At 47.7% G+C, this 16,768-nt stretch overlaps 1 protein-coding gene across 6 annotated transcripts in view; it reads left to right on the forward strand.

Moving 5' to 3' along the window:
* Positions 1 to 16,768, forward strand: part of LOC135915139 (endothelin-converting enzyme 1-like) — a 105,467-nt gene that overhangs the window by 332 nt on the left and 88,367 nt on the right. For all 6 annotated transcript variants that reach the window (XM_070538019.1, XM_065448141.2, XM_065448142.2 and 3 more), the window contains exon 2: positions 7,224 to 7,929. In XM_070538019.1, the coding sequence (XP_070394120.1) occupies positions 7,224 to 7,929 (706 nt within the window). The remainder of the gene's footprint in view (positions 1 to 7,223; positions 7,930 to 16,768) is intronic.

Here is a 16,768-nt window from a genome sequence, read left to right on the forward strand (position 1 = left end):
TTTTGCACATCCAGTCGTTGGTTTCCCTCAACACTTGGGCGCGATTTGCATTCTCTAATCTAAAACTGTCTAATAATTGGCATATTTGCATACCTTGAACAGCGTTATGGAATGAGCGACACCAATGCCGCTCATGGTATCCTTTATGAGACGCAGAACACATCTCACGATGACTGTTGATATCGATGCGGTTATCATTGAGCCCTTTTGACTCTTCCACGCCTAACACTGTTGCTGGTGCGTCCGAAACGAATTTGTCTATGTTGCACAAACAGGTCTGTGGTGTTTCCTCAGCCTACGCAGCAAGTTGTGAAATACAGCGTCAAAAATAAAACCACAAATTGTGAATAGAGATCAACACAAAGTTATTTAAGCACCCTTTGCATAAATATTAATGGAGGCAAACTGCATGGCATGGATCAAGGGAACAAATGAATACATTGTGTCTGCTAGCGCACACAATGTATTCTGTTCTAGCTTATATTTTTCTCGCCTTTCATATTACTTCTACGTCAACTGATCCAGTTCTTACGCTTAATTGTTAAGCCTGTGAAGATGAGCGGCACTATTCTTTTGTGATAGTACTATCAAAGTAAAGCAGGGTTCGACGAAGCCTCTGCTGGCGAGGAAACATCGTCGTTGAAGAAAATGTACACTTGCCAACCGAAAAAGAAAAACGCAAATATTTATGACGTTTCGGCACCCAATATCTTGTTCACGATTAAAAAGGAGTATGGTAGTCTTTTTTATCTAGGTGCCAAATTACGTAATGCGTTTGTACGTAGCTCAGGGAGGGGTCTCTGCGGGCAGTTTGTCGTGTGCACAGTAAATTGTATGCAAAATGATACAAGAAGCATGTTGCATATACAGTGAAAGCTCGTTAATTCGAACTTCAATAATTCGAATTTATGGATAATTCGAACTGTACGATTTGGTCCGGCCAAGCTCCACAGAAGTCTATGTATAAAAAAGTCCGTTAATTCGAACGCGAGAAGGTTCCCTCACGGATAATTCGAACTACGCTCGCCTGGCACACGGCCAGAGAAACACGCCTACTGCCTACACACAAGGCTGTATTGCCTCCGAAACGGAGAGAACGGCGACAGAAGGCAAAATCGGAAAAAATCTAACCTGCGCGCAGTCAGCCAGAAGGCAGCGACGGCTGCCGCCTCTCCGTTCTACGTAACCTCCGAGACTTCTTGCCCGTTGCGAATCTCGGAGGCTTTACAAATCTTATACAGCTACTAATGTCGCGCGGAGATGGCACGGCAAGCGCCAAAACACAGCGAATCAAATACGTCGCAGCAGTGCTTGCAATCAAGAACCAACGAATCAGGGCCTTCTCCACCTTCACATGTTCAGCGTCTTTGTCTCGGCAGTCTTCATCGTTTGTTCACCTCTGTTTTCAGATTAGGAGGTATCGGCCGTCGCGATTCATTGTGATGGTGTTAAGCCTCGGCTAACGTTCGTTTCGGTGGACATCGGTGGTGGGGCACAGTCGGACCCAGAGCTTCGACTTGAAGATGGCGTGTGCCCGCGGCAAACCCCATCACTTTCTGACATGCCCTACTGCTTCCAAATCGCAGTGTACTGTTGCTCTCCTTCACTTTCGTTAGTTCGAACTTTCGTTAACTCGAACTGAAGCGGCTTCCCCTTGCGGTTCGAATTAACGAGCTTTTACTGTATTTCTCTTTTTCGATGACGGACTCTGACTGTCAATCAATACTGTGATCTGCTTTTCTGTGATGCTCCCTTAGTGCGTTGGGGACCGTGTGCCCTTTTGCTACATCCCCATTGCGCTTATATAGCCTTTTTATGTTCCCCGTTTCCAGTTACAATATATGATGACCCCTCTTTGTGCTACTCGGAAGCGTATTACGTCATTGCGCATGTATTTAATAAAGACTGCCATGCACCATTTTCATTTTGAACAGCGCACCTGTATTGGGTGCCGAAATGTCAAAAACTTGTTTGTTTTTCCTTTGGTTTTAAGGTTGACGAGTGTACGTTTTCTTCAACCGGTACTTCAAAAGTCGCTAGACTTGCCGCCTTCAATCCGCTGATAAGGGAAAGGAGTCGCTCTACTGTTTCGCATTTTCGGGTGCTGTGATACGAAAGCGTCGCCCATGGATCTAGCACCAGCTGGAGGGAGGGTGACATTTCTTCCATAAATACATGCTGTGGACCTAGCTGTTACAAGCATAACCTTTATAACAAGTGCCAAAATTCAGGGAAAACATGGGGAAGGCGGGAGATCGAAATTCAAAACGATAGGCGAAATGAGAACAAGGTGAAAGCAGAAGCCACTGTTTCGACAAGTGTACTTGTCTTCTTCAAGGATTGAAGAAAAGTCCTTGCTTGTCTTCTTCAAGGATTGAAGAAGACAAGTGCACTTGTCGAAACGTTGGCTTCTCCTTTAACTTTAGTCTAGTTCTGCGCAAGTGCAAAGGCTGACAGATAGACAGGTGATGGTAGACGAGTCGAGCGCTTGTCTTGTCTGACTTTCTGTGTGTGTGTGTTTGCCGATACGCGCCGCTCTTTTAACAACAATCGTATCTATGTTCACAGAAAGTATTTAGTCCCGGTCAGCAATCGCTAAAATCTCGAAACAGCACAAGATGCCGACCCCACGTTTTCATAAAAAGAACTTGATAGCCAAAGGGCAACTTCTTACCAAAGTCTTAGTCAAATTGTCCATAGTTGGTGAGCAGCAGACCACTGTAGAGGACTGGACAAGTGGAGGTCATTTTCGAAGCGTCAACACGGTTCTTCTGATGAGCATTAATAAGTAATTATTGGAATAATAAATATCAACTGTAATTTTCCTCAGGAGAGTGGGGGTCCCAAGGACAAACTGGAAAAATTACATGGTTTTAACCGGAAAGCCAATCATTAGTAGGAATAGCATGTTATTCGAATGTGCACTAAGTAAGTTTCGTTGTTTAATTGGCTGTGTAAATTATCAGTAAACATGGAAGCTTACCATTATCATTGAAAAGGAAGGTGTACAATCAGTGCATTTTACCAGTGCTGACATATGGGGCAGACACTTGGAGACTTACAAAGAAACTTTAGAAGAAGTTAAGAACCGCGCAAAGAGCGATGGAACGAAGATTGCTAGGCATAACGTTAAAAGACAGAAAGAGAGTGGTTTGGATCAGAGAGCAAACGCGTACAGACAGTATTCTAATTGACATCAAAAGGGAAAAAAATGGAGCTGGGCAGTTCATGTAATGCGCCGGTTTGATAATCGTTGGACCATTAGACAGAACGGGTACCAAGAGAAGGAAAACGCAATTGAGGATGACCAAAGACTAGGTGTAGCGATGAAATTAGGAAATTCGCAGGCGCTAGAAGGGACAGGCCTTCGGCCTGCAGTGGACATAAAACAGGCTGATGATAATGATGACGATTGAATTACTAACAATACAAGCCTGGTGTCACGTGCGCACAAACAAACCTGAACAGATTTCACACTGTAACCTCGAGAACTCGCTGTCAGAACGCTGTCCTGAGGCGCGACGGTCGCGGTGAAGGAACGCTTCGTGTTGCCGCTCGCTCCACCGCGTCTTCGAAACCTGTATCATGTGACCTCCCACACTGCGCGCATGAGAGGAGGCCGCTTCTAGTGCACATGTAGCCGGTGCACCAAGGGCAGAGGGGAAGCACAGAGAAAGAAATTCAACATGAGTGGAAACTCGGCGAAAACCGACAACAGGAAATACGTAACGTTTAGTATCCACATCAGCCCTTAGCTGGCGCGAGTATCACAGAGAAAGCATTGAGCAAGAGCGGACACTCCTATACAGCTCAGCGGCCGAATTGACTGCAGCGTCGGCGTTAATACCTGAACCACACTTCGGGTTATGCCTGCTGCGCTGATCGCTTTTTTTTATTCTAAAGATCAATTGCATGCAGTCTTCGTGCGAAATCGTTTCATTTTTAAAATTGATTGCGAAGGATCTTTACAAGCCTCCATCGAATATGTGCCTCATCCAATTTCATAAAGACGCAAGACGCCTTTTGTAATTAGGAAATGCTTATTTTATTCTATGTTAATGCTCGTAGCGGGCTTTTTCTGCATTCATCCAACGTTGTGACACCAGGTAAGGATCAGTAGTTCCCGTACAAAGCTCCACCGGGTGACGTCCGATGAAGAAAGTATATTACAAGCAAGTGTCATTTTAGTATTAACATATAGGAATAATGTGTGTGGAGGTGAAACGCGCTAAAGTGGTGATTCGGAGGCATTACAAACAGAAGCACTTGGCTTTTACATACGCGGCATAGCGAAATACCCGGCGTCTGCTTGTCGAACTCTTTCATCGCTGCGGCGTTATCTTTGGCTTCTGCTTGTCTAACTCCTCCGTCGCCTGGCCGTTGTCGTTACGCTTCTGCTTTTCGAACTCCTCTATCGACCTGGGGTCGGCGTTTCGCTTCTGCTTGTCGAACTCATTCATCGGTGGTGCGTTGGCGTTTGGCATCTGCTTTTCGAATTGCTTCCTCAGCATGCCGCTTTCGTTCCGCTTCTCGTTGTCGAACTCCTTAAGAGGAAGCTTTAGCTCGGGTCTAACTACGACGCGGCCTATTCAAATACATGTAAAACGCAGAAACGTTTTTTTTTATAATGCCTGGATCGATTTTAACGAAATTTGTTGCATTTCAGAGAAAAGTTGAATTGTAGTGACTGATGGAATCGGAATTTTGATTTATGGCCTGAAAATTGTTAAATATCTTCAGAAATTCGAAAGATTGAAAAAACAGAAGCACGAAGTTTAAAAAACAAGAGCTCTGCATCACGAACAGATATTGCGGTTCTGTAAACGGCACCCATTAGTTCACTGAAAGCGCACAAATTCAATACGTCATCTTATATATATCGTGAATTGGTGTCGTTTTTACAAGGGTTCTGCAGTAGCTGTCTTTCCATATTACTACGTTTCTTCAGATTCAGTGTAACACAAATCAATTTTTTCCACTTTAGGTGTATTATAAGATACGATTCACATAATTGTGTTGTCATTTTTCATTGCTGAGTTACAGAGTCGTAAACTCGATACTTTCGTTTTCTAAAAATTTGTTATTTTTGCAAACTCTTCATAAAAATTGACGACATAAACCAAAGAGTCGAAACCAACAGTCTCTAGCGTTTTTTTTTTTTTTGCTTTTAAATGCAAGAAATCTCGCCAAATTTGGTACAGTGTTTGCCGAGAAAACGTATTCTCCTTATAGATGTATTTAGATAGGAGCACCCGACATAAAGATTCCTCTTAATCGGTCTGGCGTTGGCGTTTCGCTTCCGCATGCCGAACTCTTTCATCCGTCCGGCGTCGGAGTATCGCTGCTGCTTGTCGAATTATTTCATCGGCCCACTGTTCTCGTTCCACTTCTGCTTGTCGAACTCCTTCATCGGTGCGGTGTTGGTGTTTGACTTCCTCTTGGATTTGGCGAAGCTTAGGATAACTTCAGCGAGCTCGCGCTTGTTCCCGAGCCCACTCCCGTTGTCTTTTTTAAAGGCTGCCTCCTTATTGGCGGACAGGACAAAGCGCGGCCTACCCATAACGCGGCCTGCTCTGAACTGGCGAGAAAGGGCCCGCGCGGAGCGGGCGAGGAGGGTTTCTGGCCGCCAGCTGAGGGTGAGGAGGACTTGTTTTCTCCCGTACGACGACAGCTACCCCGACGGCGCGAGTCAGGCAATACAAGCGCCTCGCCCTGGCCACTCTTTTCGTTCAGGTCTTTGTGTGCTTTTACAGGTTGAAGATGCAAGTAAATCAACTAGCCCAATTGTCCATTCTGTTCGAATACAAGCTTCGCTTGAAAAAACGATTCCCGCGCCAAGACGATGCGCCGTTGGCTAATAGAAGCGAAAACAACTACCGAGGCTATTCGCGCAGCCGGCGTAACACGAACCAGCCAGCATTCAAAACGCGAGTGCCCAAAACCGAAATCGTAATTGTGGTTCAGGTATTCATATCACCCGCTTTATGCGCTGAAGTCAATTCGGCTGCTGGGCTCTATGGTAGCGTCCGCTCTTGGTTAATGTCTTTCTCTATTTGCCATTCCACCTTCACAGAGTGGAATGGCTCATTATTTCTTATTTCAGGAATGCTTTTAGCTCCCGTTTTCGGCGACCTTCAAGTGACCTTTATCCAAATGCCTGAGCCGTTCTCCGGGAATCGTTGCGAGAACAAAGCGAAATCACCCGGCCAACCAGTCTAAATTAAGAAGATGCAGTCACTGGCCCCCAATATTTTGTACAGGACAGCATTACATACGCTAGTTACTGCACATACAACGTAGAAGAAACATTGCTTCGGAGTTCTTCCTATTGTTTGCTCACAATATCCCTCGAAACATTCTAGTTCAGTGAAGCTTTGTTTGACGTTGCCAATGGCGCCGTTCGAAATGTAGGTACTGCGAATCATGCATTTCAATGTCCTCTTTTGGTGATAAGAAATGGTTGCCTTTGCTGCTTTGAACGCCAGCAGTCCGTGATTTTGGCGGTGTGGGTTTGCGTCGCCTGCTTTGAGAGATGGCGCCATGCTGCGTGACCAGGCCAGCACATCTGGTGCACTGGGGATGGTTTTGAGATGTTTGTGGGCAATCTTCGTGGTTACTCCAACCAATCTGCTTTGCTGGTAGCCATTTCACGCTTATCTATACTCTTGGTTATGGGAAAGCCAGCATTTTTTGCTGCACGGAGGAATTCCTCTGGCGGTATTGCGCGTTCTGCATTAGACAATTGACCGAAGTCACGCTCTATAAGCGGCGCCGTTGCGGGCAGTGCGTCTGACTTAGACGCCTTAATGCGTGTGACGGCGAAATTTCAGTAGGAAGCATGGCTCCACCGATAGCAAGAGCGCAGGGGCTTTCGCGTGAAATTTCAGGTCTTTTCGCTGCGTATTGTAGTCTGGTACTTCATAGTGAGCATGTGATCTACGCGCCGCTCTTTTCAGTGTGGAACAGTGACCAAAAAGATGTTTATGAAGGAATTAAGTGCAGGGAGCCTTCTCTGCCTTAGTTTTTCTATGCACGAAGTACCAAACAAGTTCATATTTTCGGCACTATGTGCCGATGGATATTCGAGATTTACGAAGGTGCTTTTTGTCTGGACTTGAGTTCTGTCCCAGCAAAATATTTCACTGTTTTTCGTCCTGGCTTGCAGCGTACAACACGAATAGCGTCATCGCCCTAAGGCCATCGCGTTAATTTTTTTATCGCAGAACAACCTCTCCGCCTCCCTCCGGTGCTCCGGCTGGAGCTGAGAGTGACAAAGCTGGGCCATCGCCTGGCGAAAAGCCGCAGCCTGACGGCTCAAAGTCCGCTGCGACAAAAGGCGACCCTCCGAATACCGGTGCACCAGGTCCTGACTCAGCGAAGGCATCCCCACCACACACCGATGCAAAAAAACCGGATGCCAGTGCGGCGAAGCCTGATCCACAGCAGTTGGGGCCACGTTCCGATGAAAGCAAGGCGGGCTCCAGTCCTCCGAAGTCTGGCTCTCAACAGCCCGCACCGACAAGGAGCGATTCTAAACAACCCCAACCCGCAAAGTCTGATGCCAAGCAGGCCTCACCGCCGAAGAGTGAAGCTGCGAATGTCAGGGCAGATGCGCAGACAAACGTCCCGCCGCAACCCGTTTCTGCAAAGCCTTCGGCATCAGGTCTTGTTCAGCCCATACCGCCGACCGATGCAGCGAAGCCTGCAGTTGGAGTCCCCGAGTGCCCAGGCGCGGCCACAGTTATTGCTGAACCTTCACCGGGTAGCTTCCAGCAAATGCAGCAAGGTCCGGACTTCCAAAGTAGCAATCCAGCTGAAAATGGTTTAATAGGAGACAGGTTCTGCTTTTTTGTTGTCATGGGCATCATCTTGGCCATCCCGATCATCGCCATTCCGCTGTTGCTTTCCAGCAAGGGCAGCGACTGGAACGTGAGCAACACTTCGCTTCATTACAAGTATTTGAGGAACAGAGTTTCTCATTGAGGCAAGGGTAAACAAGGATAACTTTGTAACAGCGCTGTCGGATGCCTAACATATTTAGCATTTTAAATATAAGCAGGAATGAATGCGTCTTGCATGAGTGTTTAGTGCCTTATCTTTAGCACCATCTATTAAAGGACTATTTAGGCCATTCGTGACACATGGAAAGTTTCTAAGCAGTGTACCTCACGCATATATTTATCTGTACGAGTAGCTCTTTTTTATTTAGGACGACGCATGTCCTATAAGTCTCAAAAGTTCCGAAAGTTGCGTAAAAATCTTGTATTGAGGTATTCAGCACCTTTGCATTGCCAACGCGACTTACCTCGTTTGAATTATCAGTTGCTTATGTATTGCCATTATTTATATGTCTCACCAATCCCATCCTATCAAAACACTCAAGTTGCCCAATCACGTCTTGCCCGCCGCCATAGTTCTCCATGCAAGCCTATTCTTTCATGGGCGCCGCCATATTGCGTAGACAGTCTATGGACATTTGACAAGCTGGCTTGTGCGAGTGCTCCATGTTATATGCGAAGTACACGCTCAGCGGCAAATTCTGGCAATCGTTCTCGCGCCCGCCGGGTTGATTGTATGACTTGGCGTCTCCTACGTGGGAAACGGTTCTACGAGACGTACTCAAGTGACGTACTCAAGCCACAGGAACTCGTGGCCAGAGTTCCTGTGGCTTTGAGATCAGCGGAGCACCCAGCGAGATGAGTGCGTGTGCTTGAGCCAACAATCACCCTCGGATAACAGTTGAATAATCGCTAAAATTTGTCTCACACTTGTGACCTTACTGCAGCATTCTCACTGTAGCTCTAAGCTATGGTTTAGCAGCAATGAACAGATGCGAAACATATGGCGATCCTAGCAACGTGCTTAGTGTTCACTTATGGAATAAGCTGCGCTTTTTACTATGACAAGGTTTCAAATTGTTATTAGTAGACAGATTGGACATGCTTTTCATCAACTAATGAGATAGCTTTGGTTACTTATATGAGCATACCCTACAGTGCGAATAATAATTGTCCAGTGGCTGAGCGACCGGCTACGGACTACGCGAGCGGCCAAAGCAGTGGTAGATTGTGTTATAGAGATTTCTTCTATATGACACATAGTACAAGCATGCAGCATGACCGCGCGATGCCTTATTGTGGCGTTAGCCCGTGTTTTTAAGTATCAAATGCTTTATCTCCCATGGTCGGCGACCTTCAAGTGACCTTGAGCCAAAAACCAAAGCCGTTATCCGGGCACTCAAGACGAGAACGGAGCCAGAATATCAGGTCATCATTGTGACAACAAGGCGAGATCATCCGGCAACCAGTCTAAACTAAAGAAAATGTGGTCTCTGGTCCCCGGCGCTTTGTGCAGGACCGCATTACATATGCTAGTTACTGCCCAAACTAGCCACAAAATATATTGCTTCCGAGCTCTTCCTAATGTTCTTTTCTTTCACAATATCACTCAAGCTGTAACTTCTGGTGCACTGAAATTTCATTTGTCGTTTCGAATGGCGACGTTCAAAAGGCAGATGCAGTGCACCATGCATTCTCTTGATTGTCATCTTGGCATTGGGATATGGTTGCCTCGGCTCTTTTTAACGCCAGCGGTCCGTGAGCTCCGCGGTGCAGGCTTTGTGCCACCTCCTCCGAGAGATGGCACCACGCTGTGGAACCGGGCATGAGATGCTTGAAATGCTTGAAGTCAGAGAAGCCGAAATAATCTCATGGGTGGCGGCAATGGAAAAGAAACCTGCCTTGAATAACTACTTAACAAAATCAGGAAGGAAAAAATTTAAGAGAACTCAAAGGGAAGCTCATTACTTTTCGAAGCGATATCGGGATGCCTTAGAACACGCACCTATAAAACGAGATATAAGAACGAAGAAGCATGTGCTTGCTGCTGTAAAACTAGGGAAACTATGGAGCATGTTTTATTAGAATGTGAAGACGTCTACCCAGCGGTCGATTTAGGCACGACTGGCCTCCTTGAAGCCTTTGGGTTCAGCGAGTTGAGTGGAAAAGTAAACATGTCCGCAATGGGGATGATTAGGAGGCGATTGGAGGATTGGTGGAATAAATTAGGGAAACGACAAAAAACGGAGACGTACAAAAGCACAGTTCGCAATACCGGATCAGGAAATTTCGTTGTGGGAATTCATAGCATTTCTTTCTTCTTTTTTATTGTTTAACCTAGGTAGAGCATTAGGCAGCATAATAGCAAGAGCTTGGTTGCACCACCCGCCGCCCCGTTCCAAAGGGGACGCTCATAACATCCATCTATCCACGCATCCATCGAGGCCGGCAGCGTCGGGTGCGCCGCGGATGGTTGTGAGGTGGTGGCGAGTAATCGTCGTAATTACTTCAACAAATTTGTTTTGCTGCTAGCTATTTCATGTTTAAATCTACTCTTGGTTGTGGGAGAGGCAGCATATTTTTATATTTTTTTCATGAAGAATAGGATAAAACCTTTCTTTTAAAGAGGGGGGAGTCTATTTGTCCCGTTCCGCACGACGCATTCACCCGTCTCACAAAAAGTGTGTCCTCTCAAATAGCCGTCAGATCCTTATTATGCGATTCCCTATGAATTAGTACTGCTTTACAGGGTGTTGCGTACTCCAGGGTAGTGTATCGTACTGCTCCCGAGTTGTAGCGACGCCTGCCTATTGAAGCTCGACCGACCTTACTTATTGGGTTGCGGAGCGTTGTCGGCGGGCTGCAGGCATCCGGTAGACCATGGTGACCAAACAAGGGCGAGACAATTTCTAGTGCCGAACTTGCACGGTTTATTCAAAGCTAGATGAAAGTAAATGAGAAGAGCACGAAGTTACAAAAGTACATTTCGGAGCCCCTTATATAGGCTCTCTACAATCGTGGGCGGGATCTTGCATCCGTCGACGTCACGTGACCGCCACAGAAAGTGGGCGCCTCCTCTTCTGGTTATACCGAGCTTGCTGAAAGGGAGAGGTCGCCCCACCTCCTGGAATTGTCTCTTCTGCGCCTTGCGGGTTCGTGGGAGTTCTCCTCTAGGTCCAATTCGAGAAAAGGGTCTCTTTGAACTCGCACTCCCACACGCATTCACACACAAAAGAGGCCTGCCTGTACACTGCGGAGCTTCTGGCAGACAGGCAGACACTCGAAACGGTCATGGCGAATTAGAAAGTCACGCTTCAGTTCGACGAGGCCTGTTGCAAGAAGGTCTGTTGAGTGAAAGTCCTTTCTGCACGTGGAGCAGGGCGCCAACATTAGCAGGCGAAGTCGCGCCTCATTTCGAAGAGGCAGGGTGAGATGGTTGGTTGAAATTCCTTTCAACACGTGGTGCCAGACGCCAACCCTAACAAGGGAAAGAAGGCAATGCCGAAGCACAAAGCGTATGTGTATCATGATGGTTTAGCAACCGCATTGATCTCCGTGTTGAGCAACACCTCCGGCCTTATGCAGGAGATTAACGTAGGCACACCATAATGATTTCAAGTTTGCTAGACTTGAAATGCATAAGAATGATGCCGGTAGTTCGTGCAAACGCTTTATTACGATTGTCGCTTAAATGCTTTAGGCTTCCATTGAGTTCACCATGCGCGAGTACTCTTATGTAATAATTCCCAGACGAAGGTAAGAGATATTGTAAGAAAATTGTTTTTTCCTTTCGTGCTGGCAATTCACAGACACACATTGTTTGTAAATTAAAAACACGATACAGCCAAAATATTTCACGTGTAACACATGCAAACACTGCGGCTGACGATCCACGTCGAATGTTTACGATGCCATAGTTTCATAACGTAAATTTCACGAGCTAAAACAACTCCAAATCGTTCCGCGGTATGCGACGGCAACTCATTCAAGCAGCGCCACGCCGTATCGTACAGACCAGAGAGGAAGAAATCCCGCCTCGAGCCCTTTCTTCCTCGCCTGGTGAGAACCTGTACAGGCTCAGCGGCGGATGCTGGTGGTTGTTTTTGGGCTGGCGCGGTCTATTTGGTATGAAATGTAGTCTTGTACGTTGAAAACAGTTATACGAGACGTTCTGAAAAGATGGAGTTTATGCCGACGGTGAGGCGGTCGGTGCACGAAGAGCGATGCATGCGCGCTTGTTTGAGTCTACAATCAGCCTCGGAGATTAGTTGCGTATCTACAAATACTAATTTCAAGAATGTGCCCTTACTGCAGCACTGTGCCTGTAATTATATGCAGTCATTCAGCAGAGTTTTTGTAATCATGCTTAACCATCTAGCCCACCAACACATGCTCAGTTAAAATAATGTGACTCCTGTTTTTGACGCTATCGAAGCTGTCGGACGATCTCGCCGCTGCCACCAGTTGTAAGGGTTGGAGGTCATAGAAAGGCACTTGGGAGGAATCAGGCGTACAGGGCTTATTTACAGTATTTACATTTTAAACAAGAGATACATTCGACAGTCGAGTGTGGCTCCCAAATAGCACGCAAGACGAGCATACAGCAAGAAACTTACGAGCACGCTCACGAGCACACAGACGAGCCTACACTAGCAGCCCACAACAGCTGCTTATAAACACTTCATTGGTCCCTAGTTCGCTAGTTGAGCGAAAAACGTCACCTCACCGCCGATTCGCAGCGCAAACGTCAACGCAGTCGACCCGCCGGTTGTCCATCATCTTGAGTCTTAAAAGGCGCGTCGGTTCGCCGACGCGCCTTTCAACCCCGCAGCGCGGCCGCCGGTTGCCCATTGTCTTGCGCCTCTAAATTCCAGAGCTGCCTTTCCCCTGTAGTCACCACGAGTGTCAGCAGGCTGTGATGAATTCTGGGGCCCAGGTACCGCAAAGCACCCTTTTGTTAGGGAAGCTCTTTTTGCTGCCGAGAGAGACCATGAAGACCTGGCAAATCAACCAATACATTGGGCGGCAAACGTGGCCCGCCCTGCTGCCATCACCGATTCTCCGAACGAGGCGAATGGTGGATTAACGCCACCGTAGTCCGCAGTTCTCTGAAGGAAGTTCATGGTCGGTTAGCGCTGTCGTCCTCGCTGGTTCTCGGAAGGGCAGCTCCACCGCGGGTCGATCTAAGCAGGAGCAGCGGGCTGAAATAGCCTTGCAGAGCAGTACCCGTGCAGGCCGATCCTAACAGCTCCTCCATGGCCCGGAAAACCTTGCCTGGCCAGTGCTGACAACTGTGGCAGGAAGAGAATGGCTGGCGAGCAAGGAGATGGCTTTGCTCTCTGCCATCCCTGCGCACTTGGAATGCCTTCAGAGATCTCGCAACAACTGGCTCAGAAGAGTCGATCCCGGCCACACAATACCACTCAGCGTTAAAACACCCGGAATCAGCTGTTAACCCACCAGGCATCCTATCAAAATTTCCATCCAAGCCACTAATCTGGGAACCCCAAATTTCGCCCCATAATGTTGTGCCGCCAAAGCGAGCCTTCACGTTCCCCTTGAGTTCAACCAAACCTGAGCGTCGCGCTGCATAAGAGTAGTGATTTACGCAGAACTAAACTGAAGGCTCTCAACCACCAATACCCGAACATAACCAGCCTAACTTCACGAACAGCCTGTTCTTACCCTATCGCAATGGGGTACTTATCGCACGTGCAGGTGCCACTGAACAGTCTGGTGAACTCCACAAGTACATAATTACAATCGCGCTAGCTTTCGTGGTCCCTATTCAGAACGTGTACTTGCGTCTTGCGTAAGCATTTGATCACGCTTGCTCACGTGTCTTTCTCTAGTCCATACAGGACACGTACCTTAAACGAACAACTAAACTTGCGTAACTTACGCACTCTGCAGAACCCTTTAAAAAAATTGCGTCTTCTAACAACTAGTTCCACACACGCTCTTTAGAGAAGTCAGAACACGGCCGCCCTCAACACACACGAGCGACCCAGTCACAAACCTTCTGCTTCCTTGCGTCCCCACAGGACACGCGCTCATGGAACTAAGAACGCTCTTCCATTCAAATTACGCACTTACTGAAAACCTACCCGCTTAATCTTAGAAAAGTCAAAAACACTTATAGAAAAAAGAAGGTTAACTAATACACACAGGCGCTATCATAGGCCCCTCAACGATAACCTCGACTTTCAGGTAACTCACATACACACAAAAAAAGAAAGCCTGTCTGCTCATTATTTACTCCTCGAGAAATTATAGGTTTACACAAAACGCCTCTTTCAAATATCCGAGCTTCTCAAGCAAAATCACAAACAAAGCTCATACCTCACATGTTAAAAGAAATTCTAGCCTCAATCCGCGAAAATTTTCACAATGCTCAAAAATAAAACAAAACACGTTTCACTGCTACGGAAGCTCTCTTGGCCTTCCATTCCTAACGCTTACGTCTGACTCATACTTTTGAGCCGTACTCGAGGTGGTCGTGGTTCGAAAGTTATTCTGGCTACCAAGGAACAACATAAGGGCTGACACACTAACAGCTCCTTCAACACGTTACAGTTTCTGGCCAATTTGCGTCCTGGTGCCACGCTTTCATCACGAACTCGACTGACCGCGTCGCGACCCTTTACCACCTCGTCTCGTATTGCCACCTTGCGCACCTTCGCACTACATGCTGCACTCCGAAAAGAACGGCGGAACGACGAGGAACGTAATCGCCCTGTGCCCTTTGTGTGCTTCCGTGCAGAACATTCTTCTTATTCTCTTTTCGACCGGTGGCTCGAACGTGTTTGGTGCGTCAACATCGTTAACGACGCACCTTTCTTTTCCTCGCGCCGTGGCCTTTTGGGTCTGTCGCCGTCTTTGTCTGTGCTACGTTAGTCGCCGTCTTTCGGGCTTTACCGCGCTTCCTTTTACGGCGCTTTCTCTTTGAAGTCTCTTTCATGCCGCCTTCTCGCGCCTCGTGCTGGCCGGTACACATCCCGTCGGCACGGATCGGTCTCTTCCCCGCACAGTCTGAGCGATTTTCCTTTAAATGAAATCTCACTTTGCCTCGGCTGGGCGACAGCTCAACCGACTCTGGAACAATGCAGCAGTCTTTACTCGAGTTATGCAACTCGCGCTCTTGCGAACTGCCCTATACTGCATTGCCCAGCTCACGCTGTGCACCGGTACACAGCCCGTCGCTTTCGATCGCTGCCTCACACGCAATGTCTGAATGATTAATAACTAAATGATCCCTATCTAGGCTACCTAGACTGGCGGAGAGCTGCACCGATCCCTGAACCATGCGGTGGTCTTTCCTTGAGCTATGGAGCTCGCAATTCTGCGAACTACCATGAACTGCATCGTCCAGCTGGCACTTCACTTCGGCACGCAGATCTAACCTGACATGGGTGCTCGCGTCTGTCGCGTCAACAGTACTCTGTACCTCGCTAACGTTACAAGCGGCACACATGCGCGCTGACTGTGCCAATTCATTCACAGCTGGCCTAGCTGTTTTTACAGTGCTCTGTTGGCACAGCACCCCGTCGCTCTCAATACGGCCTTTAACGGCCTCTCTTGCCACTAAGGCATCGTTAGCTGCTAGCACTTCGAGTTCACCTATGAACGTGCTGCTACTCTCACACGTACTGCAACTTTACTCGGCTTTTGACTGAAATCTGCTATCGACTTCCTCTCACTTTCGCTGCGTCCAGCCTACAGATTCCTCAAGCCGCTGTGGACTTCGTGCGTTTAACTGCTGCAAATCCTGTATCAGTTTGTTCACTGCTGCCATTTCTTTTTCAAGCTCTTGCCGTTTTTGCTCACGCTCTTGGCGTTCTTACCTAATTGATTCCTGTTGCTATCTTTTGATTAGAATTCGTTTACCTAGTTTTTCGATGTGTTTCAAATCATTGCCACTTTGCAGAATGGTCTTACAAATCTCTTCTTCCGTCAAGTCCTCCTCTACGTCTAGCTGGAGCTCTTCACACAACCACAACAGGTCATCTCCCGTTAGACCATGGTCGCTACTTCAAGCTTTCACTCTGCTGTTACTTAATACTTATTGTGATACCCACGCAAATCAAAATACAAGCAAAAGATCGCAGTGAATCAAATCTACACACACAAAGAAATTGAAGCCTGGTAACTCTTAAGGGCAAGATATAGTCCGGCGTAACGCGCGCGCGCGGCCACGCGCGTCGCGGTTAAGCGACGTCGGTGAAAAGCGCGCACTCTACAGTCCGGCGTCACGGCGTAGCCGGCGTGCTTAGGCGCGCTTGGCGAGCACAACGCCGCCGGCGCGGACATAGAGCGTGTTCTATTTCACGCGGCTGCCGCTAGACCAGAATGCACTGCGCGCTGCAGCGGCAGCGAGCAGAAGGCAGAATGGCGGCCTGCGGTGCGCGTACTGAGTGCGGCTGTGGTTTTTTGAACATCCGTGTGGGATGACAGCGCGAGTGAGGACGCCTGCTTGAAGCGATTTGCAACCTTCCATGTGTATACGATGTGAAACGCATGTACCACCGCGACACAGAGCGCAAGAACAACGCGTGGGAAGCTATACGAAAGCAGTGTGGTCTCGCCACAGGTAAGCTGCATTTCGCAGCTCCTGTACTAACTGGTGGTAGTCGCCGAGTTGAGGGCGCTTGTCGAATAGCTTTCGCATGTACATACATGGTCCGCTTCCGTTTTTGACGTAGCCGAAGTACTAGCAATATGAGTGCGATGTTCTGGCTGTCAGGCACGGCGGCCGCATTTCGATGGGGGCGAAATGCGAAAAACACCCGTGTGCTTAGATTTAGGTACACGTTAAAGAAGCCCAGGTCAGAAAGAAAGTGGTTTTCGCACGTAAAACCTTATGTTTTTTTTTTCTGGCTGTCAGGACAAGTTAACGCCATCCCGCGAAAGTTTTCATTTTAGCGCACAAA

Source organism: Dermacentor albipictus, chromosome 4, assembly GCF_038994185.2.
Source record: "Dermacentor albipictus isolate Rhodes 1998 colony chromosome 4, USDA_Dalb.pri_finalv2, whole genome shotgun sequence".
Taxonomy (NCBI): domain Eukaryota; kingdom Metazoa; phylum Arthropoda; class Arachnida; order Ixodida; family Ixodidae; genus Dermacentor; species Dermacentor albipictus.